This window comes from Oncorhynchus nerka, linkage group LG2 (genome assembly GCF_034236695.1).
Source record: "Oncorhynchus nerka isolate Pitt River linkage group LG2, Oner_Uvic_2.0, whole genome shotgun sequence".
Taxonomy (NCBI): Eukaryota; Metazoa; Chordata; class Actinopteri; order Salmoniformes; family Salmonidae; genus Oncorhynchus; species Oncorhynchus nerka.
Window position 1 is genome coordinate 69,403,340 of NC_088397.1, and position 25,418 is coordinate 69,428,757.

The 25,418-nt window shown below is 39.3% G+C and overlaps 4 protein-coding genes across 5 annotated transcripts in view; all 4 read left to right on the top strand.

Moving 5' to 3' along the window:
• The first annotated feature begins 801 nt into the window (after positions 1 to 801).
• Positions 802 to 25,418, top strand: part of LOC115146054 (uncharacterized) — an 80,641-nt gene continuing 56,024 nt past the window's right edge. Inside the window, exons 1-2 of one of the 2 annotated variants that reach the window (XR_010458843.1) lie at positions 802 to 922; positions 1,593 to 1,722. The gene's annotated coding sequence lies outside the window, so the exon portion shown is untranslated. Of the gene's footprint in view, positions 923 to 1,276; positions 1,723 to 25,418 lie in introns of those variants that run through there. The other variant, XR_010458842.1, reaches the window with a different exon arrangement.
• LOC115140742 (homeobox protein Hox-C6-like) lies at positions 8,027 to 9,724 on the top strand. The gene is made up of 2 exons (XM_029679049.2): positions 8,027 to 8,459; positions 9,001 to 9,724. The coding sequence occupies exons 1-2, from the start codon at positions 8,060 to 8,062 to the stop codon at positions 9,297 to 9,299; spliced, it is 699 nt and encodes a 232-aa protein (XP_029534909.1). The 5' UTR covers positions 8,027 to 8,059; the 3' UTR covers positions 9,300 to 9,724.
• Positions 11,730 to 15,184, top strand: LOC115140726 (homeobox protein Hox-C5-like). The gene is made up of 2 exons (XM_029679047.2): positions 11,730 to 12,409; positions 13,386 to 15,184. Exons 1-2 carry the CDS (start codon positions 11,902 to 11,904, stop codon positions 13,598 to 13,600), a joined length of 723 nt encoding a protein of 240 aa, XP_029534907.1. The 5' UTR covers positions 11,730 to 11,901; the 3' UTR covers positions 13,601 to 15,184.
• LOC115140713 (homeobox protein Hox-C4a-like) lies at positions 21,288 to 24,679 on the top strand. The gene is made up of 2 exons (XM_029679043.1): positions 21,288 to 23,105; positions 23,673 to 24,679. The coding sequence occupies exons 1-2, from the start codon at positions 22,667 to 22,669 to the stop codon at positions 24,062 to 24,064; spliced, it is 831 nt and encodes a 276-aa protein (XP_029534903.1). The 5' UTR covers positions 21,288 to 22,666; the 3' UTR covers positions 24,065 to 24,679.

Consider the following 25,418-nt stretch of genomic DNA (forward strand, 5'->3'; position numbering starts at 1 on the left):
AGGGGTTCGGGCTCTCCAATTGGCTGGTGGTCACTGACAAGCATTGTGTTGGTTCATCACTAACGTGTCTGCAAGTAGCAAGTACTGCTTTTGTTCTAGCAAGAGAAGGAACATCCTCCCACTGTGATAAGTACCGATCGGCTGTTTATCGACAGTGAGATTCTCGGTGTGTTTCATGTTTTAGAGCTGTTTGAAAAGACCGCCTGAAATTTCAGCCTGTTTTGGTGGGATGGAGTTTTGGCCTTCCATGGTGACATCACCATGCTGTAAATGAGTGAGACCAATAAGAAAGATAGTTCCAAACCTCTCTGCCAGTAACAGCAAGTATTGAACAGCTGCATTAGACCATTACGAGCATATCATAGCCTATTACAATGTGCTCACATAGCCAACAAACATGTAGAGAAGGAAGGCAGGAATGAATACCAGGGCAGTCTCACATTAATAAGCAAACTATGCTGTCATCAGAATATTTTAAAATGGTATACAGACCATCTGACAATGTACTCAATAGGATTAGAATCAAATCAATTAGGCTATTTCTATTGGCAGAGTTAGACAATCTCATCCTGTCATCTAATCAATTGATAACATGAATGTGTCTCTGTCTTGGAAATATATGTTTTCATGTAAACAAAGGTCTAAAACATGTTTTTTATATATATTTCATAGCTGATTTCCATCATGTACAGAATAAGCTGCTGCTGCTGACCTGGGATGAAGGTACAGCATGCGCGTGCACATGTTTGGTGACGATATGTTTACCCGCATGACTGCGCATGTGGAGGAGTGGTTGGTGCATCTGCTGGATACATCCGCCGTGTAATTGCTGTATTACGCCCTGACTAAAATGTAGGCTATGTGACTGATGTTTTCAGATGCAGAAGCAAAGAAAAACAGAACTATATTTATCGATGGAAATGTAAGTTGGCATATAGGACTCTACAATTGCGTAAAGGGAGGCACATCAGTATGGAAAAAATAACAAAATTAACTAGACATCGACACATACTGAATGAGACGTGGGTTTCTGGAGTTGTTGAGCTTATTCCATAGATAGTGAAGTGTCCTTATGCAAAATGAAAGATATAGAGAATGGTTCGGCCAGGCAGGAAGGAGGCGCAGCGCATTCCTGATTGTTTAGTGGGAAAGTTACAACTGAGTTATAAAACTTTACGACTGAATCGGAAATTGGATTGTCTGTAACTTGACATGTGACTCTCTCTCCATGAACATGAACTTTATACTGTTGTCTTCCCCTGATTACTATCTTTCTCAATCGGTACACGACCTGGCCGTTTAAGCGACAGCATTTTTCGCGTTCTATACAGAAATGTGTTTTATTTTGCAGCACACCTACATGTTTGCCATTCCATTTGACTGCTACTCCTTCTCCCCTCCCTCTCTCGCTTTGTGTCTCTCCGTCCCTATCCAGTGCTCCCCCTCACTCTCTCTCTCTCTCTCTCTCTCTCTCTATTCCATTTGCGCGATCATCGCTGTTAAATCAGAAGTGGAACCTGAGTAGATTACTCGGATCCAGGTTGTGGATTGTGATACTTCAGAACCTGAATACCTTTAATTTCGTTTTACAGCGTTGAACAGAATACAAGCGACATATTGGATATTAACAAGTTGGGTTCCTCGGTCTGCTTGGTTTCCCTCCAGCGCTTGTAGCTGCTGGACCAGTGGATGTACGTCATTGTAGCAGCAAGGAGAACGTAGGTAAGTTTGGGTTTCTGCGTTCCTTATTGGTTTAAAATGAATCGAATGGTCTGTGGCCTTCGGATGTATTTTTGCTTAATGGGGGGAAAATGCAGTTGACCAAATCATGCATCTAATGTATACTTGTATTGACACTGTAGGTCTATGGTCTATGGACATATTGTTTTCCCCTGATATAGGTATAACTATTGTAACGTCATTAGATCTGTTTGTGTAAACATCAACACAAAATAAAGGTATAGTGTATGTATTATTGTTTAGTAATAAGCTACACACCAAGCTATATATTCTGCAATTAATCTACAAGTGGGACTGGGGAACTATTCATGATATTAGTAGTAGCTCGTTGTAAACCACGTGAGCAATCATTTTGATTCTGACAGAAATAGGCAAGAGGGCCTGTGTGCATCACTAGGACTAGCTTGTGGCAACGCTTCTTGTACCAGACCATAAAAAGTAACTGGTACCTGTGGGGTATAGAGCTTGCTGGTTGGTGCATTGATGCCTGGCATGATTTAATGTAATGGTTCCGATAAAATTTGAGCTATTTCATTTATTTAACTCTTGAATTGTATGTACATTAAATATCCAGTGTGATACATTATGATACCCTGGTCTGATTCAGGAATTGGGTTTTCTCAGTTAGTCTGCAGTCAAGCATTCGATGTTAAAAAAAGGAACATCTATTTCATTACTAACCCTGCCTTACTACCAGGCCTAGGTTATTATTTTGGCTTTAATGTTTAGGACCGATGTCTCTGTGTGACAATGTATTGCGATGGGACAAGCTGTAGCCTTTCTTATAAACCTTACAATGATATTATATAGGTAGATCAAGCTGCTCCACATGTGTAAATCAAAGACCCATTGTTCAGTTAGTTACTTATCTGAACCATATTGCAACATGAGCAGGCAAAACAAAGTTACTATTGATGGTTGGTTGTGCTGACGGTTGTGGTGGTGTCATCATCATAACATTGTTCGTTTTCTTTATTGAACTGGTATACTAATGTATAATGTGTATAATCTACATAGCAGCCGGTACACTAATGTGTATTGTGTATAATGTACAGGGGTAGGCCTTCGATAACATACATATATATAAATACACACTTCATAATCATGGATCACCAACGCAAAACACTTTATTTAGTTACACAATGGATAGCCTCACGCTTCGAACACACCGACAGTGTAGTGTGCAAAATAGTATGCAGCATCGTCTGGATATGTATGCCACAAAAGTTTTAAAAATTCACTTTCTGCTACCATTTCTGTCAGTTTTGACACATCGTTCGATAAATCCAATGTATGCACCACACCGAACGCACTGCAACTTCCTCTGCAACGCAATGCTGCAAGGCAAACGCAGCTTTTCATTGGAAATTCATGTAATTCTGGTGTAACAAAATGCAATATCACTGTCGGTGTGTTCGACACGTAAGTCAATAACGCATCACAGCAATATAAAATCAAACGTGTGATTGTCATGCACAGCATTTGGCAATAGCCTACAAATTCAGGCTCAAACTTTGATTTCCTCTTTTCCCCACACCTAATATGTATTACAGTCAACACTGCCATCTAGTGTTAGATCGCAGCACCTCAAAATCCTGTCACTGCCAATACTACTGTGTGATCGATAATGCGAGAACATACAAACACACAGTAGGTCTATGTCAGTAGGGTGTGTTCAGTCACCTTGGTTTTATCTAATTAGATGGTAGTTTTGACACAATATGGGACAAAATAACAACATTATGTTGTTTGGGTAGCCCACAGTAAGCTGCACGCGGTTTTGTTCGTAATGCTCCATATATATTTTGTGTCATAGTATGGTCTATTGTAAAGATTCACTGTTAGGAACCTATATGACACGTGGCAAAAACCGTGTGACTACACTGCAGCAACCAACAACCCACTGGCTTTACCGTACTAAAGTGCCATTCCTCGCCAACATTGAGGGTTGTAGACTTATTTCTATTGAAGATGTATTATTATTATTATTATTATTATTATTATTATTATTATTATTATTATTATTATAGCTTCTGTTGTTGCTGCTTTCCCAGTTCTCTACAGTGAGAGCCAGGTGTCGCTTGGCTTTGTTTGGGATTTACATTTTATGGATGCATAGTCAACAAGTGAGGAAACTCTTTGTAGGCCTATAAGTGAACATCTATCATCACAAAAGGTTGGCATGCATGCCTGGCCTATAGTGAATTTAATCATAGACAACATATGTGTAGGCCTATAGCCTACGTGTGAATAGCCTACTAGACTACAACATTTCATAAACATAAACATTCTAGCTACTCAAGCTCAATATGAAAAATGAAAATCAAGTACAACAAAAGTATATATTTATTCGAGTCAGCAAATTTCATGCCACGATAACATTGTGGGTGTCTAGACAGAACCTGTGCGTAATATTTGGTTGAACCCAAAACGCTGCACCTAAAATGCACGGGCCTACTAGAAAAGCCATTGATTTTCTCTAGACGCACTCTTTCTATACTGTGGTTGTTTTCATATCAGTTTAATGTTCATTTGTTTTGCTGTAAAAACTGATGAGGGTTTTAGAGAATGGCATAGGGTAAAGTCACTTTTAAAAGCTTTATACTTACAGGGGTAGGTCTTCGATATGTTGATTTATTTGGTGATACAAATCTTTGAAACTACAAAAAAAGTGTTTCAAATTATTTAGAGATGGTTGCACATTCTGCTATTGTGCTTTATTCAAATGTTAGAAATATTCTGAATAATTATGTTCTATAATAATAATATGAAAGTGCATTGAAACAAAAGCCTTATCGTTATAATGTGAGAGAGACTATTGTAGCCAAGTTATGTGATCATTTTGGACAGCTGCTTTTCTTAATTTATTTTAAATAGCGTACGTTTAGGGTTGTTTTGCCCATATAAGATAATATTGTAATTTATGATGGTTTTATATAATATCTCATCTTAAACCAGTAATATTGATAACCCATAACCCTGATACCATCATTTGTATTATTAGTGTAGTATAGTTATTTACTAACCTATTATCTCCGTGCTACTGGCGCATAAGACAGAGTTAGAGTTGCAATAGTTTGTTTTAGAATGCATAATTGTGCTACTCTTGTATGCTTCTAAGGCTTTGTTAGACTTGCTGTGTCTGCCATAGAACACCATTTTAACATTATCAGGACGACATGGTTTTAGTCCGTTTTAGTTGCAGACCTCAAGACCTCCAAAGTTGTTTTTGCGTGCAAATGCCAGACTGTCTTCCACAAAGGGTGCAATAAAACACTTCCCCATACACTTCCACTTCCATTGTACAATAAAAACCACTCTCTACCTCTCCCCCAACCCAATTCACGTTTCCTTCACAGATAGCGCATCAGCCTTGCAACAAGGATGTGTTTTACGCGAGGAAGAGAGAAGCACTATTAAAGAGATAGATATAGGTTGTGTATAATCTAATATTGTGTGTATGAGGAGGGGGCTCAATTAACACATGTATTAATTATCTAAAGGTGCATGACAAACTAGCCCTACAGAGATACGTTCTCTATTCAATTTACAGAAAGGCTCACCGATAACATCCCACTGCATTCCAACTGCTGCGTTTGTCATATGGCCCGCATTAAAGCAATAGCCCTTTAAAGGCGTTCGGATTTAGAGATCAAAGGCTGTTTGGGGAACACCACGTTTGTATCCGACAACTTCTGCCAGACCCGCGAGCTCATTAGTTCGATTAAACTGAGTGCTGAACTTTTATTTGGAAGGCAGAGTAGGATTGATTAGGCTATGTGGATATCAATCGAAATCATCAAACTTGCCATAAAAGTCGGTTTTATCTTTCCCATGTTACTCCAAGAAGAATTGTCTACCAATGTCTTGTCTTGTCTGCCAACTTGTAAGTCGCTCTGGATAAGAGCGTCTGCTAAATGACTTAAATGTAAATGTAAAATGTCTTACAAATAACGTTAGATAGACCTACGTTGTTTGTGTGGAAGTCTAATATTTTGATTTTGATACCGAGGCCAAGACAAAACGCAACAGACACATTTGAAACACATATTAAATATGTTTAGTGGATATTTGAAAATCAAGATGTTAGCTATATTCGTTTTTCATTCTTTATTTTGTATTGCATTGTCCTACAATAGACCTATTCCGACAATGATTCATATTTTCCATCTCCACACTGGCTTAGCCATCAAGAAATTATCAACATATTACAGTTACAACCTGCTAATGTTGCACTGCAATACTGTAACTTAGCCTATCAATAAATGTTGCTCTCTTGCTGTTGCATTTTATGCTGTAAGGTTTAGGCCTGTAGCCTTCTTTGTAGTAATACACGTTTTTTAAAGGCACCACTAAATGTCTTTAATTAAAGTGTATTTTCTTTCCATGTTCTAACGCTAAAGCCTTCCATTCACTAGTGCATTTAATTTATTTGTATGGGCGAGGATTTCCCACACGTGGATACACACAGTGCATGCAGGAGAAGAGTATAGACTAGAAACCGTCATTTGTCTGGTTTTATGACTTCTGCGGCTTTACACAGGCGTTAAGACATTCTTTCGCTCTAAAACTGCCATAAACCCCCCTCTTTCTGCCGAAAGAATAATTACTGAATAAAGGGGTAAGGCAGCTAAAAGCCTCTTGTCCCTATATAAGACTTTTCTTACCTCTTCGAATAGGTTTCTCGAATTTTGTGCACCAGGTCTAATCTAATTATTTTAAAACGTTGCCTATATCGGGCAACCTCACACGCTATCAAATGTAGCCTAGACCTGTTCGCTTTTTGATGGAGAAGCCCCAAAATACATGCCCGTCTATCCACAACAATATATACATAACTTATTTTTATGGGTAGCATTAGCAATAAGAGGACGCCTCTCTTACCGTAAGCAGTAGTGAACCCTTTCCATTTTCGTGTCATACCAACTCTAATGAGAAAATAGGTGTGCGTGTGTGCGCGCGCGCGTGTGTGTGTGCGTGCGTGTGTGTGTGTGTGTGTGTGTGTGTGTGTGTGTGTGTGTGTGTGTGTGTGTGTGTGTGAGGTGTGTGAGTGTGTGTGTTCAGTTATCCTGCCAGCCTGTAGCCTTCAAACAAAGCCTGTGTTAGGATTTATTTTATGTCAAACTGGATTAACGCAATACTTCCTATGTGGAAGTATTAGATCATTGTGTTATGGGCCATCATATTATCAGTACATCAACATTCAGTCCATTCATATTAGGCTAAAGCATTCCCTATCTATCTATTTGTTGTTATTGTAAATAATATAATTAAAAGTCACCCAAACACGTTTTCTTGACTCTATTTTAACAATTGGATTAGGCCCGCCTAATCCTCTTTTTTTCAACATAAATCATGTTTTTTAATCCGTTTAGAAACTATGTAACCCACACCGAATAAAAACATATTCATCGACTTAAGAGGGCAATATTGTCAAGCTTTTTCGAACTGAATAATTCGATCACACTGTATTGCGGTTATAAACCCTAATCATATTTTCTCAACCGCGAGGGGTATAGAAACACAACTCCCGTTCTTCTTTAAGGTCCAATCTTTTTTTTTTTTATTACAAGAGACTGGACTCAAGTCAAATAATTTAAATAGAGCATGCTTGTCAGGCGATGGCATCTATTTCTCTCAATAATTAAATTCCACATTTAGGCTAAATCATTATTGTGAATGTTTATTGCTAATGGCCCATCTGATTTAATTCATCCACACACTGAATCTTCTTTATACCTTTGTGAACAGGAGTGTTATTATGTTGCTATGGGATAGTACTGTACAACAAAGAATATGCGTTGCAGGAGCAGATTGGCAAGAGGACACGTGTGTGTGTGTGCGTGTGCGTGTGCGTGTGTGTACGTGCGTGCGCGTAAATGCTCCATATGTATGTATTCCTTATGCGTGTGTGTGCACGCGCCTGTGTGCACGTGTTAGTTTACGATGGCGTGTGTGTGCGCGCGCATATGCGAGAGTAGTTTTGACTGAGAATTTTTTTAAATTAAGTTACTTTTTCTCCCTCAGTCCCTATACTCCCTGATTTTTATTGGAGCAAATTTGGTCAGCTGACATTGTCATCTTGTCCATCCTAGAGTGAGGCTTTAGCGACAACATTCGGCGGTGTCTTGTGTCTTTATTGGCGTCCAGAAATACATTATAAAGAAATCATACAGCGTGCCTGTATTAAAATATAGACTGACAGTGAAAAAAAGAGAGTGACTTAATGAGTGTGAGAGAGGGAGAGAATAAAAAGAGAGCTGATATTGAAAGGGAGGGAGGGAAAGGGAAAGAGAGGGAGCAAGGGAGAGAGGGAGGTATGAATTCGTATTTCGCAAACCCGTCGCTCTCATGCCATTTAGCTGGTGGTCAAGAGGTTTTACCAAACGTGGCCCTAAACTCAACTACCTATGACCCAGTTCGACACTTCTCCTCCTACGGAACCGCTGTAGCCCAAAACCGGATATATTCCTCGCCTTTCTATTCTCCCCAAGACAACGTTGTATTCGGCTCGACCAGGGGACCGTACGAGTATGGATCCAACGTGTTTTACCAAGACAAGGACGTGCTACCCAGCTGTAGGCAGAGCAGTTTGGGACAAGGTTCACAAAGCTCGCTCGCGCAGGATTACCCGTCTGATCAAGGCAGGAACGGCTCACAGGAACAAAAGGGGAACATTCAGATCTACCCGTGGATGCAACGGATGAACTCTCATAGCGGTGAGTAGGCCTATTACAAACTCCTAGAGATGAATTAAACGAGCTGGTCCGTTTTACGACTGGGGAAGCTACTTTTTATCACCCCATAAACCATTACTACAGCAGCACCCTGTCGCATGCAATAAAGGCATTTTATCTTCGTAGGAAAAAGTCTCAGTCACAGTTCATCCCCATGTCCCTCAAAACAAAATAGTTTATATATTTTAAGCTAATCCCTTTGTCACCCATATTAAAGAGTTCACGGTATTGTAAAACGAATAACCTATAATCTCTTCAAATATCACTCAGTGGACTGGGTTCCCCTGATAGCGAAGTGTATGTGTGTTGCGTCAGTATGCACCACCACTGTTGTTGATTATTTAGATAATTGCAAAACATAGGCTAGCATGTAAGAACTGACACAATTAGGCTATATCCTAGACATAGATTCTTTCCGTGTTTTTTTTGTGATTATGTGTGCGCGTGTGTTCGGCTAGTGACATTGCATATCCTACGTAAAAGAATATTGATTATGATAATTCCAAATTGTGTTTCCATTCAGGAGTTGGATACGGTTCTGACAGGCGAAGAGGACGCCAAATTTACTCCCGATACCAAACTCTAGAACTCGAAAAGGAATTCCATTTCAACCGCTACTTGACGAGACGCAGGCGTATCGAAATCGCCAACGCACTATGTCTCTCCGAACGTCAGATAAAAATCTGGTTCCAGAATCGCCGGATGAAATGGAAAAAGGAAAGCAATCTAACGTCCACTCTCGCCGAAAGTGGTTCGGCAGGGGTAAGTCAAGACACAGGAAAAGAGGACACAGAAGAGGCGACAGAAGAGAAGAAAGAATGAACGACTTCATATCCTAGCCTACTATATGCATCAATCCGCCGTGATGTGAGAATAACTTAACTACCTAGCAAGTACCTATCAACTATGTTTTAGCACAATAAAAAACACTAGTGTATTCAAAGATATGGCTGCGTTAAATGCAATGTGGATGCAAGATATCTTCAGACGTCAATGTTTGCCTTTTTAAAATTTCTGTATTGATATGAACTTTTCACGGTGAATTTCTTTCCTTTACTTGACATTCTCTCATATAGCCTACACAGACTGTGTGTAACGCGAAGGTTCATTATTGTATTTTCATAAATGTTGTTTGACAACGATGCAAAACACATGGTTCTCAGATGTCTGTACACCTATGACGAATATGTTTTTCCAAAAAGAATTGTCAAAAGAATATGTGAATTAAACTTCAAGCGTTACATCCACTTGTGTAACTTATTGATGTTTTTTTGGTTTTGCTGTTCTGTTGTACGAAAAAACTATTCTGAATAATAACGACCCACACTACCTAAATCGTTTATACGTTTGTATATATATATATATATATGTGTGTGTGTATCTGTTATACATGCCTTAGCCCTGTGAGAGCATTTGTGTGCAACCCGCAACTTTTTTTGTAGTAAGTAGGCCTACTTTTATTTATGTTTAGATATGTACCAGTAGCCTACATTGAGTATGTGGTCAAATAATAACTGACCGATGTAGCTTAGATTGTAGCGTTAGCTGAAAATCTAAAATTAAACAATAACAGTGATGTATGACATTTACGTCAAGTCATATTTAATAAAACTGTTAATAAAAAAGTTGTCCATGTCTTTGCGCCCACCATACCAAGTTAGTCTCGTTCTCAAACAGCAGCATTATAGCCCTCCAGGTTAAATGTGTACACATGTCATTGTTCAAGTTTTTTATTCGTCATATAATAGACCTAAAGCCAGCTACCCTTTCATGTTTTTTTGCCTTTCTTTTTTTAATTCAAAGCTTTGTCACTTAAAATAAATGAATGTTCTGTGGCTCTCTGATATTTGTCTGTGGCTCTCTGTGGTAGGGCTCATTGAGATGTTAAAGCAATTACATTTATCCACATTTTTTCAAAGCCATGCAGTGAAATCTTTGAATAGGCTAGTCATTTCAAATAGCTACAGAAATATTGGAAAATGTGGATGGGGACTGGAGAGGAAACGCAAATCACACACAATTCGATGTCTGTGAGGCCTGTCTAATTTTCTAGTCTGAGTAGACTTCCATTTCATCTTCCACTGTATGGTTTAAGGTTGTAATTCGTGTTATTAGGTAGGCCTATATGTAACGTAATACCAAGCATAATACTAAAAGGCCTTCTTAGTCACACACAAGCCATTTAAAAACATTGCCAGGCAATGTTACCGTTGTTTACGGAGGACACTCTGTTTGTCTTTGTCTTTTCAGATAAACCCGTGATGCAACATCAATAAAGAGAACTTTGGGTTTCATTTACTCTTATGAGAATTATTATGTTGGCATTATCATAATATTGGCATTATCATTCTAAGAGTCGTTGTATGCTATACAATTACTCAAACGTATGCACGACTCTTTCGATTTCTGCCAAACCTGCCATATGTAGAAACTTGTTGCTATGATCAGTCAAGCCATTTAGAAAACAATTCCAGATACAATTCAATATAAAACATATAGCCACAGTGAAAAAAATGCGAACTTACAGTATAGCGACCAAAAAAAGGAAGCTCAAGTATTGCTAGTACGGTGACTGCATAACAGAAGGCCCAAGTCATATGCCATAGCAATGGATTGTTTAGCCTTATATCATTATTATTATTAGCAGTTTAAAACAATTAAAGAAACCCTACTGACAATTGCTTAAAACTGTGGTCAGACATTATGTAGCCTGACAATTATATTATAAAGGAGGTTGACCTTGTATTGTTTGGAGACCGATTACCTGCTCTACGTTACACTTTTAAGGCTGATTTCAAACCTATAGAGCAATTTTACTATTGTTGATTATGGCGGTAATCAATTAGCCATCAATGCAGTTCTATCCTACGAAATAACAATATTCTATGCCTCGATGCGCATAACTGTGTGGTTGTTGCCAGGTAGATCAAGACATAGTGTGGCAGAGAGGAGAAGGAGAGGGTGCCCTACACGCCCTTGTGTGTTTTATGCTCTTATCTGTCCCTGGCACCAGGTGACGCTCTCGGCCTTCCGTCCAGCCCTGCTCCGCCAGTGCCCCATCAGGGTCCTCGATGCCCGGATATCAGGCGTTTCTCCTATTGCCATTAATAACATCCAAGTGTAATCTAGCCAAATTTATGACTGGCCGATACGAGCACGTGATTCTTTTTAGACGTCCCATATTTGGGCAATGGATTAAAAAAAATAAAAAAATACCCCACCTATAAATCGTTGTCATTTTTAGGATAAAACCCCATGAACTTCAAAAGAGCTACAAATCAAACGCAAACGCAATAACAATACCACACCGTTATAACTGCTATCTGTACATATTTTACAATTATCGTGTTACGTCAAAACTTTAATGCAATAATTTAGTCCGTATAAATGCTTCCATTTCGTTTCCTTAGCGTTTTCTCTTGAAATGAGCTCTTACGTAGCCAACTCGTTGTTTAAGCAAACTCACGATGCGTCAGCTTTCGCGTTGCACAACCATGGCTACGGATCTAACCCTGACCTCAACGTGTCCGGCTACAGTGGTTATGGAGGGCATGATCACCGCGGGTCATTTGCGTCCCCACGGTCCTCGAGTTCCATTGGCATGGGAGAGATGAACACTGTGCTGCGTGGCAATCCTGGCGACCTTACACCACCGCCAGAGTCTTCCACAGGAGACGCTACCCAGAGACACCTCATGAACGATCAGACAAGCGGCCAGGGATCTCTAAATCTGGGACTGTATCGTCGAAAACCGGTGACGAACTCAGATTTGAGCGAAATTCCCATCCGCAAGACACAAACAGGAGAGATCAAAGTCGGAACTTTGCAACCCGTCCAGCCAGTAACACTAGCAAACCATTCGACTCAGCCACAAACCAGCGAGCAGCAACCGCAAATATATCCCTGGATGACTAAACTACACATGGGTCACGGTAAAGTTTGTTGTTTCTTTTCGCTTTATTTCCTACAGAAGGGAGAGTGTCCCTCTCACCCTCTCTCCTCCATGTGTTCTATCTTCTTTACCCTCTTGAGTCCATTCACAGTTTTTCTTCTATGAGTTTTATAGGTCGTATTCGTAAATAATAAAACTCGCAGTCATAAATTGTATGACAAAGGCATCAATTGCTCGTAAAACTGTCCTGTTACAACGAAGAGGCGATCTGCGTCCAAATTTATGACAGGGTAATTGGATAAGGGAGACACAAGTCTCTGCAAACCCTCAACAAACAATGTGTGCGTTCTATATTTAGAACCAAAACAACGTAGTATGATAAACATGATCCTTATTTTCGAGGATATTTGAACTGAAGAGTGAGATTGTGGATTTCACTGTATACGCTTTAACTGAACGTTTCTAATGTAATAAAATATGTATATAGGCTACTGGCCGTGGCAAGTTATTGTTTGTTATACAACAGGGCACGTATGCTACTTTAGAGGGGGAAAGGATATTTATGTAACTGTGATGACTCTTGCCCTTGTTTTAGTTATTGTTAAAAAAACAAATTTGCATTATAATAACAATACTATTATTAGTCATAGGCCTAATAGTGATACAATCACTGTAGTTTCATTGAGTAAACCCGAATGGACACATTTTGGTAACTCATACAGCTCTATATTGATGATCATTTATCCAGCCATCCAGCCATCCAGCTATCCTTACGTTCATTAGGCCATACAGTAACTTTAAAACTTTAAAGTAATCTATTGACATGGGGATATAGTCACAGAATAGTGACTTACAGGCTGTGTTTTGCTATTCATTCGTATCTATTGGTAAACTACAAGTCATTGCATGTCCATTGACAAGTTAAGATATATTTTAAGTGATAATGTTTACTCTGTTTTTATATGAATATTCACATTTCCAGTGCGGTCACACATTTTCTCTCAATTACACCACAGAGGCTGACGGCAAAAGGTCAAGGACGAGTTACACACGCTACCAAACTCTGGAGTTGGAGAAAGAATTCCATTTCAACCGGTATCTGACGCGTCGTAGGCGCATCGAGATCGCGCATACGCTCTGTCTGAATGAGAGGCAAATCAAAATCTGGTTCCAGAACCGACGAATGAAGTGGAAGAAGGACTCAAAGCTTAAAATGAAAGAGTCCATCTAAAACAAGGGGGCCTTTTCAAACGATATCAACGTTTCTGTTTGAGATGACATTCAAAGACTCTCATCACTACCCGTTTCCAAACCGTGACTTTTGTGATGCGATGTTTCAGTGTGATAATAATGAACATTCTTCGATTATGGATCTGATGATGTAATATATCTGTCATGTTGTTTGAATATTGTACTGTTTTATTTTATACCTTGGAATATGAACTTGTTCAACAGAGTCCTATAGAACATTATGAGAATGTAAACGCTTGAAATAGATTAATTATAGAAAATATTACTTTAATAAGTTTAACGTTTCATCCCTTCCCCTCTTTTTCCTTAAATTCATTTCAAGTTGAAAGTTATTGATATTATCGTATATTCCTGCTGTACTATCAACATTGTTTTCTCCGTGTGAGTTTTCTATGAATTTATATAAAACACAACCACGAAAGGTAAATTCATTGTAGTTAGCCTACTCTTCAAACTTATTGTACATTTTTGTTCTGTTTGTGTTTTTTTTTTTTTATCAGGCCCGTTTAAACATCCAGGGATCTTAAAATGTAACAGACACATTTTAGTCAATTGCGGGGACTATATCATTCTCAATGACGATATTGTATTTGAAATATTCCACGTAAAATTGTTGATTTTGGCAATAGTGTCGTGAGAACAGCGAGATACTCGTACAATCTAAATAGTTTCGATAAAACATTAAACCTTACTATACATTTCGTAGTTAACATCTATACTGTGAATGGTTTCCTCATATGAAAGGTATATTGGAATACATAACTTGCCAGTCGGCGGAAGATTCATATTTGGGGGAATGTGGCTTGATTGTTGACTAAGATCTGACTCAATGTGCCAAGTATGATCATGGGATGAGTTATTTTAGCCTCAGCATTACAGTTGTGACAAATCATTATTAACAATTTAGAATATATATTGTAAATCACGAACAATGCATGTAATAGAGGATTTCTGCTGAGAATTGGGCAATACATGGACCAGTGTTCTGGTCATCCTACATTTCCTGCAAATGTCCCATTATTTTGGAACATGGAAAAATATACATTCATTTGCCCAATGTTTGAAAGTGAAGAACACAGAACAGGCCACCAACTAAGGTGAGATGTTGAGTTCACATAAATGTTGTCATGAGGCAGGAGGCTCATGTCAACAATGAGTAGCTTACAATTAAACAATTTCCTTCTCACCCTCATTTCCAACGTCTGCTACAAAACAGTGTTATGTTAACCTTTTCTCAAACTTTGAAGGCCTTGTAGGTAAAACGACTTCACATATTACAGTTCACATTTTCTTGTCAAATCCCTGTTTCACTTTGTGGAAATATACATCTATTCAGTGGTAGAATGGGGGTTGATCCTCTGGAACAAAATGCACTTGAATTATTTAATGGCCTATTAATTAATCTAGAACAGTTAGCACCATGGTAGAGCCTCTATTTTAAATTGCTCACCTTGTTTAGATAGCTGAATGAAGTGTTGTCTTTGAAGTGGACTGAAATCTTGAGAAGAAAGGCATTCGTTAATGTTTGTGTTTTAAATAATGAAATAAAGATGGGTGAACATGTGCTTCATACCACTGTCTTTTGACGATGTCACGGGGAAAACGGGCTGTGCTGGGGAAGTAGAAGGCTATAGGCCTACTTGAATTTTGTGCAGCCAATTCAGTAGTCGTTTGATTACTCCAAGAAGTGCCTGCTTTTTTACTATTTGGCCCTTAGCAATTCTCAACGTGGTCTCGGGTTTTGATCCCGGTTCTCTGTCAGCCTCCACTTCCTCAGTAATTATTTACAGTACAGTACAGACGGATGCCTGTAAAGCTTTATGGCCCTGGCGCATCATAAAACTTTACTGCTCTCCCTAACACCTCTCAAACAACGACAATGGTTTAACTAAACAGATGCACATTCAGCACGACTCTTGAATCTGAATACATAAGAAAACGCTATTTCCATTGAGTGTAGCCATTCTGTTCACTTAGATAAAATAATAAATGAATCACCCAAGGTTGATGAAATGAACATCATTTTCCCAAGGAAAAGTACACTTTTAATCAAAATCCCAAGCTGCAGTTGTGAACTTTTGAAGTACTTTTAAAATACGTTCTACTCCTAGGCTATTTCCAGAAACATTCAACACAATATCTAGGCCTAACAAACTTACGTGATAATGTTTTCTTTAGTCGTTTTGAATGATCCATCAGCGGAAACCTTGTACCAGAAACGATAATTTATCCGTAATAATCAGTTCACACGACCACCGGTACTCAAAACAGGTCCAAACAGTTCTTCCACATGTTGTCCATATCTATGTTTCTGACAGAAATTTCTACCCAACACACATTTAAGGAGCCACTTTGGATGGAAACGTCCACTAAACGTAACTTGTAAAGTTGAAACCGATGCATCGATCATTTTCAAAACCTCTGTTCAAAGTTAATTCTAGTTTGGTTAAACTTTTAGGGTCAACTACCATGTCGTTCCTGGAATAGTACCTACATGCTTTGCTTCCATGATGTCATTGAATGTGTCCTACACCGGGAGCAGTATGAAACCAAGTAAATCCCCTTAAGAGGAACTCTTGGAGCCGTCATCACACAGCATCAACCTTACTGTCTCCTCCATATCAACACAGACAGGTAACAGTGCTGGACAACCCCACCCACCCTCTTCATGCCCTTTCACTTTTGAAGTAGCCTTTTCATTATACTAGACTAGAGGGAAAACTCTTGTCTAGCTACGCAGTCCTCTGCGATTTCTTGGTACAGTATTTTCCAAACATTATTTACACGTCAAAACCCCTGCTTCCACGTGAGAGAGAGAGAAGGAAAAAAACATTACTCACCGCTATGTTATTGTGGTTATAGTTCCCCAGGACGTCCTGCGTCTGACATCCCTCTCGGATATGTCAGTTGCAAGCTTACCGCATGGAGTAGGGTTGATTTGGTATTGGATACTTTTTTGTTTCCGTCTGTCTTTAAAAAAAACTTTTAAACTTTTGGAGGTTGTGTATGCTGAAGGCCCTAGGGCGCTGACCCTGAGTGGCTCACGGAGAACACGTGATGTCATTAAAGTACATTTTATGGTTTGGGAGAGCTGACAAACCAGCCCTCAATATATTTACATCATATATAATCTTAACTGTCGTGAATCGCAGCTGTTGGGTCCTCTTATCTGAGTGGTCGGAGAGGTATGAGGCGTTTAATGAGGATTATCTAGCCCCCAATGCTCTGCACTCACATCGTTCGACTCCGGAAAATTGTTCCCAGACGATGCAGTAAGTTAATAATCTTGTTTATCTTGCTTTATAATGAAATAGACACCTGCCTCTTGTAACACCCAGCTAAGATTAAATGAATGCTGTAATTTAATGTTAGCCTGAGAAATGCCTTGGTGGTCTGTCGCTAATGGTTCTCAATTAGGCTCTTGACATGTTGGCATTTTCTCTAAACTCAGAATACCTTTAAAGGTAGACTAGTTGCTTGTGATATAGATGTGATGCTATGGGCGTTAACAGTTCAGTATAGGCCATGTGCGTTTCCTTCAGTTAGTGTAGCGTGTAGCATATCGGAAGCCCCCTGTGTTCTCCTGACATGTGCGTATATGTGTGGTTGTCATTACATAATTAGACTTCAACATTGCAATGTTTTTGTTGATCCGGCAGTCAATCAGCTTTGATTCAGCAATCAGCATTTATACTGCATTTATACATAGGCAACTTGAACATAGAACACAATTAAATTAAACATGAAAGCATGGCAATTGTAGGCTATCAATTGTTAGTTAATTGTAGGGGGGATGCCAGGACTCCAAAATTTGTGCTAGTTATAATTTATTTTCACCTTCTGGTATGAGACAATAGCTCATATGTCGACTGTAGACTATTAGGCCTATATTATTGTACTGAATAATCCAACCCAAAATGTGTTTAAAATGTGTATGATAATGGTTCGAATGTGAATGTGAATTTTGCCGCTGACAATTTTTGGAAATATTTAATACTTCAAATGAACTATTGACTTCAGTAGAAGAGTAGGCCTACGGCCATCCCCATCCACAACGCCCAAGCAAGAAGCAAGCATACTTGATGGTAATAGCTCTCACCATTGCCCCTAGTGGCCGGTATTAAAGGAATCTCCTCCTGGGCGAATGTCGAATACAGCACTGGATCTGGTGTGACTTGGCTGAGCAGGCGACTCAGAGATAACAATTATTCCCTCTCAAATTGTTTTAGCGAAGATAACAGCAGGTTGGACCATTAAACCCTGTGATGCCTGCCAGTATCGCGTGAACCCCATTCATTCATTAGAGACTCCTATACTGAACACAGGAACAGATTGTGTAACTCATTTTCCGGACCTCTCAATTGAACTTTAAAAAGTTCCAGCTGTGTTGGCTTCGTGGTTTCCTTGTGTTTTACGTTAGATGGCGGCTTGCTTTTAGTTCAATAGACAGTTTTCACAAATGGTGATTTGTTTAATTGTTTAACATAGATTAGGCTTCACCAGTAGCCTAAGAAATGTAGACACATGTTCCTAAGAGCTAATTTATGAATTAATTGAATATCAGCAAGAATTTAAATATTTCTGGAATTAAAATGTTACATGACAGATACAGTCAGAGTCAGAGCCGGTGTACGGCTCAAGATATAACTTAGTTTAATTAGGTCACGATTGGGTCACGTGACGTCATGTCCGATTGACAGCTCTAACCAGACTGCTGCAACTCATGGCCTCATTGACATTACATTGGACTGGCACCTGTGATATTCAATATTATAATAGGTCTTAAAAAAGTCCACCGCTACAGGCCACCCCTACAGGCCACCGCTACAGGCCACCGCTATACATTTGGAATAATCTTGATTCTAAAAGGCGATGTTGAGTGTTTTATGAGGTTTCACAGAAGTGTAACCTTTGTGTTCATATTGGGGATGTTAGCTATAGTGTTGTAAAATGTAAGAAAAAAACTGCTGGCTTGATGTTTACTTGATCATAGCACTCAGCCTCAGTCTTCATGGCCATAATCACTGTTGGTCTCCTTAACTCTCTCTCTCTCTCTCTCTCTCTCTCTCTCTCTCTCTCTCTCTCTCTCTCTCTCTCTCTCTCTCTCTCTCTCTCAAATGTACCTGATTAATTAGGGTTATCAATTGACTGGAAGGTGATAACCTGGTAACATAAGCCTTAAACATATGCTGATTGAATAGTAGGCTATGTAATGATAATAATAATACAACATCAGGCCTGAGTTGGGTCACGTTTGATGAGATCTGGTAGGCCTAGCTATTCCATTGCTATTTGTGGGAGCTAAAGCAAATTGATATCGGATCTTGATAGCGACCATTCAACTGGAAGGAAAATGGCCTATGACTAGAAAGAATGCCTCCCCCGTAGGACGGCCTTTTTTTGGAAGTAATTATCTCGCTACTTTGAGAGAAAGATCCTGGAATTTCAGGCAAGCAGGAACTCTGATGATTGAAAAAAGGCAGAGTGTATCTATTTAGTTTGAAATATGATCATTCAAAATTTGCAACACATATAACTAGGATATTATTTAGTTATCATTCCATTAGGGAACTAAATGACAAAATCCTGTTATCCACATTTTCAGAATCTTAATGCGGAAACAATTAAGAGTATATATCAATGTTGTATGTACTTCAAATGCCTGGCTACAGAACCCACTTCTGAAATTATTACATTGCTGATCCCACACCAAACGTATGATTACTGTGAATCAAAACTATTGCAGGGAGCTGTGACATCCTGACTTTGAAAGTACCTTAGTCTTCCAACTTGATCAACCGGCATCGACGAGAACTGAAAATACATTCCAAAACCTTGCCCTGGGATTTATAAACCATAATACGCCAATTACCTGCAAATGTCTTTGTTGGTTACCTTATTGTTTTTTTTCTATCACTGAAAGCTATGGCAACAGGTGAAGGACTGCTCAGTCAACTTGTCTGTTTGATTGAATAATATGGCATGTCGTTGATCTATTACTGCAATAAATTGAAAGTGTCTTTCAAGTGGGTATCACCAGCAAGTCACAACGTTTTAGATAAATAGATAAATGTATAGTCCCTGCCCCGCACATTACCCTACCCGGGGGTACTGTGGAGGATGCAGACAGAGTAGTGCTGATTTTTTCCAAAAGCATGCGTTGAGTTGAAGTAGCGTACATATTGCAACAGAGCCCATATAGATTCAAGGAACGTCATTTTGCCAAATCTAACACGATTTAAGATTAGTTTACTCAAGGGGTTAATTTTTCCATCTCTACCTATACTCAGTTATTGAACGAGGTAACAGATCTAAATGGCATTTGTGTGGAGACTCATTTCATTGGTGATTCTTCATCAATAACTCCTTGGCAGTGAACTATTGGAACGAGTCAAATGCAAGAGGTGAAACACCAGTCAATCTGTCTAACTAATATTAAAATGAGCCTTCAGCGAGAGAGGGTGAGAGAGAAAGAGGACTGTGGGGGATGGGAAATAAAAACGATAGTCTTTCCCCCCCATAAGCCTATTGGAAGTAACTTCAAGTCACGGGACTCTTAGCCTATTCGTATCAAGCAGACTAAGGTTATCAAATATTAAATAAACACATATAGACGACGGCATATTACTTATTTTTTGAAAATGTTGATTACTGTAATTCTTCATATTAATATTGTTATTGCTCTTGAGGTTTATATTTTTTCATTGTAGCTTATATTCAATGTATTTTTTCTGGGGAGTTCACTTTTGATATCTTGCATAGGCATAGTCTGTCTATTGAGTACGTTCAGCGCGCCACACTCGGGTTACCCAACGGTCAGTATGGTAATGAAGAACACAATATACCTCGGGGATAATAGAAAGTTATTTTTCATCTCTACTGTCACGTGGCCCCTTTGTGTCCTCCGTTTTTCCAAACTGAATATTTATGATTAGGAAGGGGTACCCGCAAGGTTATATTCAGGGACATGTTGAATGACATTTGATTATACATTTGACTTTTGCGCATGCATATTCACTTGTTTGTTGTGTGTTTTGGCTACTTCTCGAAGTTCCTTTGTGTAGCCTATACATTCTAGGTGGAGGCCAAACATAGGTCATTCAGCTAAAGGCATACATTTTGTGTAATGAAAGATTTAAGTCTTGACTCTGCTTAGTAATTTATGGGTCTAATAGACACTTACCGCGTCTCACAGTGTGTTGCGGACATTTCTCAAATGTTTTTTTATTGTTGTGTGCATCATGTTTAGCTGACACTATGATGACAGAAATGTTCAATTCTATATCATTATTAACACTTTACCATCATGTGCACCCATTAATGAATAGCCTATAACATATTCAAGATATAGGCCACTATGTGGTGTGTTATGTGTATTGACGCTTCATAACCTATACGCTAGGCTGTGAGAAAGTTTCTACGAGCTGAATACGTGCTATCTCTAAAATATGCCCGCATGACATTGGCCTACTTATTATTCTGAGTGGGATTTATTAACAGTTATTTCCAGTTTTCACAATCACAGCTTGCAGCATTGGAATGCAGTTCAAGTCGTCTATATGCACCCTGTAGAACCGAATTTGTGTTTTACAATTAACAACCGCAAATTCGCCTCTACGGGAATATATGGGCGATTTCAATACCTCTGTGTCAGATAGAACGTAGTAGCCAATCAAGAACATCTGATAATTCTTCAATGGATGTAAGCAAACGTCTTAACATTTGGAAGATGGAGAAGGAGAGGGAAGGTGGGGCCGCAAAGAGAGAGAGTGGGAGAGACGGAGCGAGATAGAAACCTGGAGAGAGAATGTTCTAGGAAACCATAAAGCGCGCGTGCGAGCGGGAATCATTTGAAGCGATTGATTTACCGCATTTACAGCCTAATAAAACTCAAACAACATGGGGGGTTCTAATAAATAAGCCATTCTAACTTTTATGTGTCGTTTTTATTTTTATTCAATAAAAACTGACACGGCAATGATGCCTGTTATTTAGGAAGTAGACAGTTAACCTGGAGGTTCAGCTCTCAGTCTCTCTGATATAGATCATGAAGGGGACTTCGTCTGTAATTCGCCAGGCCATTATCACTCATAGGGTCACTATACAACCATAACTGCTAATCCATTACAACTACAGCTGCAACTACTCCTTAATTTACCAGCAATACCACGACCTAATGCTATATTCTATTCTTCGGTTTACACAATATTAAAAATTACAATGGCAATATTGTTGTTGTTATAACAAGCCTACAATAGGATAGTAATAGCCTAATAGCCTACTAAGCATATTAGTGTAATTATTGGCCTATTCATATCGTGAACATTAGCATTAGAAGTATTCTATCATCATATTAGTAGCATTGTACTGGTCGTAGCATCATCTACATTGGTTTAGAATGGTTGAATTGACCCTGTGCGTAATGGTCTCCAAACGATTGGCTTGTCAATGATCAATACGGCCCAATTAATTAGACGTGTGTTATCGGAAGAATGTTGTCCTGTTTTCCCTAAATCCTCCTTTTCTTCAGATATCTGTTATCTTATACCATTGTTAGGGTGTGATTCTGAATGCATTCTGCTACCATGGTTTAAGAAGAGAGTGGTGTATCTGTACTTAACCGCAAAGTTCACACCAATTTATGCCATTGTTACTTTGTTCTGTTTGTTTTGGTGTATATTTTTCCGAGTCATGTCAGGATACCTTTGCTCTCCTCAGTCCCTGCCTGAGATGTGTGTATATATGACTGTCTGTTTCCTCACATAGCCTCCAACGGATCTTCGCCACTATCTGCCCTATTCAATCATTTCATACTGATCTTGGTCGAAGAGCCGAGGCCTTGCCTGGAGAAAACACTCTCACACAAAGGCTACAAAAATATTCGAATAAATGTTTGGTTCCTTATCCGGTAACAACATCGCCAGCTGCCATTGGACTGCTTTGTCACGTGGTTAAAGTAACTTTACAGGGTCGCTTGCTAGTAGGAGGGCTTTATGGACCAGAAAAACGACAAAGGTAGAAAAATTATTTTTCACTCCAGAAATTAATGATCATGAGCTCGTATTTGATGGACTCTAGCTACATCGATCCGAAATTTCCTCCTTGCGAGGAATATTCACAAAATAGCTACATCCCAGAACACAGCCCTGAATACTACAGCCGCACGAGAGACACCGGCTACCAGCATCCCCACCAGGAGTTGTATCCTCCGCGAGTGACCTACCAGGAGCGCCCGTATAACTGTGTAAGCATCCCCGAGCCCGAGCCCCAGACCGGCCATGGGCTCACACACTCGGGGAATCTGCTTGCGGGGAAGGCACATACATCTCCATGTGAACCCTTGCCACTGTTACCCACATCCCCTACCACCCCACCGATTGCGCCGGCTGCCTGCATCCAAGCCGCCCCGGAGCAACCCACCAGCTCTGCCTTGGCTAAGCAGCCTGTAGTGTACCCATGGATGAAGAAAATCCACGTCAGTATCGGTAGGCAATCTGTGTTGTTATTCTCTTTACTCGCTCTCCCTACCTCTCGTGCTCTCTCTTCCTCTCTTCCACCCTTATTTTACCTATATTGCCTGGCCTATAACCGGCTCGTGCTACGTACGTTGAGAGAGCAGCCCCTTTGAAATGGCACATATGATGTAGATTTACGAGTCAGCATTGGCAATTACACCCGCCATAAATTTTATAGCGGAGGCACTAGTCTGGACAGTTGTATTGCCATGTGGCTTTTTCTGTTATGTATGTGTCAGAGGGAGGAGAAAGTGAGCGAGGAAATGAGGGCTAAGGATTTTTTAAAATATATAATGTAGAATAAATAATTCAGCTGCTCTCTCGCAGTGGAGAAAGTGTTACCCATTATAGAGCCCACGAGTCGAGTCCCTGACTGTGAAATATTTGATTGGGGATTAGATAATAGTGATTTCATTCTCCATTCACATCGCTATTTCTTTTCATATTTCAATTCACGCCAATCTCGCTTCCCTCCTATTTCTCCTTCTTTTCCTTTCCCTTTCTCCTATCTTCTACTGACCTCTACAAACCTCTCAGCGAATCCCAATTACAATGGAGCAGACGCAAAGCGGTCCAGGACTGCTTACACTCGCCAGCAGGTCTTAGAATTGGAGAAGGAGTTCCACTATAACCGCTACCTAACTCGGCGAAGACGCATCGAGATCGCCCACACCCTGGTTCTCTCCGAGCGCCAGATTAAAATTTGGTTTCAGAACCGAAGAATGAAGTGGAAAAAAGACCATAGGCTACCCAACACGAAAGTGAGATCTTCCTCCTCATCCAACACTAGCGCGACCTCCGGGTCCAACACAGCGTCCACAACAGCCAGCACTCTCCCGCGTGCTGTGGGCTCCAACACCATGCCAGCTTCCCAGGAACTCTCTCGAGTGTCCGTAGTCGAACGAGACCAGGATATTACAAGGTTATAGACACAAAATAGTATCTGACAAAGAGGATGAAAAAACAACGGATTATTTATTTAACAAAAAAAATATTTTCTTTTTATATATATATATAATTGTTCCTATAGTGTTCTTGTGCGTAAACGGGTTTTTCTTCTCAGTCCACAGTTATTCAAGTATGCATGTTATATAGCATGGATTACTGCAGATACTGTGCCAACGGATTATTACGGTTATCAGGGTTTATTTATTTATTATATCATTTTTTGTTATTTTTTAGTAAGTTGTTCTGACGAATAATAATAGACATTATCAAAGTATTTGCCTGTGGCAGAATACGTAGCTGTCAGTAGACTTATACAAACACAATCGTTTTATTTATTCTCTGAAAAATAATGTTAGGGTAATCTATTTATTTAGACTATTAATCTCAGAGGTGACAGTTTTTATTTTTCAATACATGTGAATCAGTGAAATGTTGTGATTTATTTTTCAGCACAACCTCTTATCAAGCAAAGTCAGTGAGGGTAGTGTGTTTTGTGATTACATTTTGTGATTTAGATCTATTTTAATTGATCATTGTAAAATGCAACATAATAAGTTTAGTGTTTTTGTGATAATCGTAGTATTCAATAAAACCGTGTCGAGTAGTTTAGAATACATTTGAGTCATCTTTATTTACGTATTCAGCATAAAAACCTATATTCTATTTACATGTGACCTACACCATGTTTTGAAAATGTATTAATGTAAGAGATGGGGAACCCTTGAGAGTCCCCATTGCAAACGAAGAAGTGCTCGGACCTTAAAGTGGTAGGTCTTGGCCTATATGTCATCGGAATAACTGATTGATAACTTCCCTTAGAGTAGTTCCATTATTCTATGAGTAAGAGGGGCAGAGGGTTTTCCGAGTCATCTCACATGAATAGCCCTTTCAGAGTTCACCAAAAGGTTGAACATGTTTTCCCCAAATTCAAATGCACATTATGCTTAGTTAAAACTTAAACTAATGACATAGAATGTGTTTGCAAACAAAGTTTGATTCATACGAGCACAGGTGACGTGTTCCAAGCAGGCTACCAACAATGTTATGGGCCTGTGTGCGCATTTCCATAAGCCTACGTGCAACTGTTTTGCGCATATGGACTATTAAACATAACTAGACCTATGAAAGCCTCAACAAATTGGCTATAACTTTTAAAATATGTGTATATTGTATTATGTTATTTCAAGACACATTTTTAATTGTGGAAAACAATTACAAATATTTTAATTGTAGAAAACACTGAATTCGTCTAGTTATTCTATTTAAAAAAATATTAATGCACACACAGTCGTACCTCAAATCAAACCAGCTAGTATGTCTCTTCAATCTAAAGTG

Excerpts from the sequence above, each read along its gene's own strand:
- LOC115140742 (XM_029679049.2), top strand. The coding sequence starts at position 8,060 with ATGAATTCGTATTTCGCAAACCCGTCGCTCTCATGCCATTTAGCTGGT. Across the intron at positions 8,460-9,000 it reads ACGGATGAACTCTCATAGCG|GAGTTGGATACGGTTCTGAC; the intron begins GTGAGTAGGCCT and ends GTTTCCATTCAG.
- LOC115140726 (XM_029679047.2), top strand. The coding sequence starts at position 11,902 with ATGAGCTCTTACGTAGCCAACTCGTTGTTTAAGCAAACTCACGATGCG. Across the intron at positions 12,410-13,385 it reads TAAACTACACATGGGTCACG|AGGCTGACGGCAAAAGGTCA; the intron begins GTAAAGTTTGTT and ends ATTACACCACAG.
- LOC115140713 (XM_029679043.1), top strand. The coding sequence starts at position 22,667 with ATGATCATGAGCTCGTATTTGATGGACTCTAGCTACATCGATCCGAAA. Across the intron at positions 23,106-23,672 it reads GAAAATCCACGTCAGTATCG|CGAATCCCAATTACAATGGA; the intron begins GTAGGCAATCTG and ends CAAACCTCTCAG.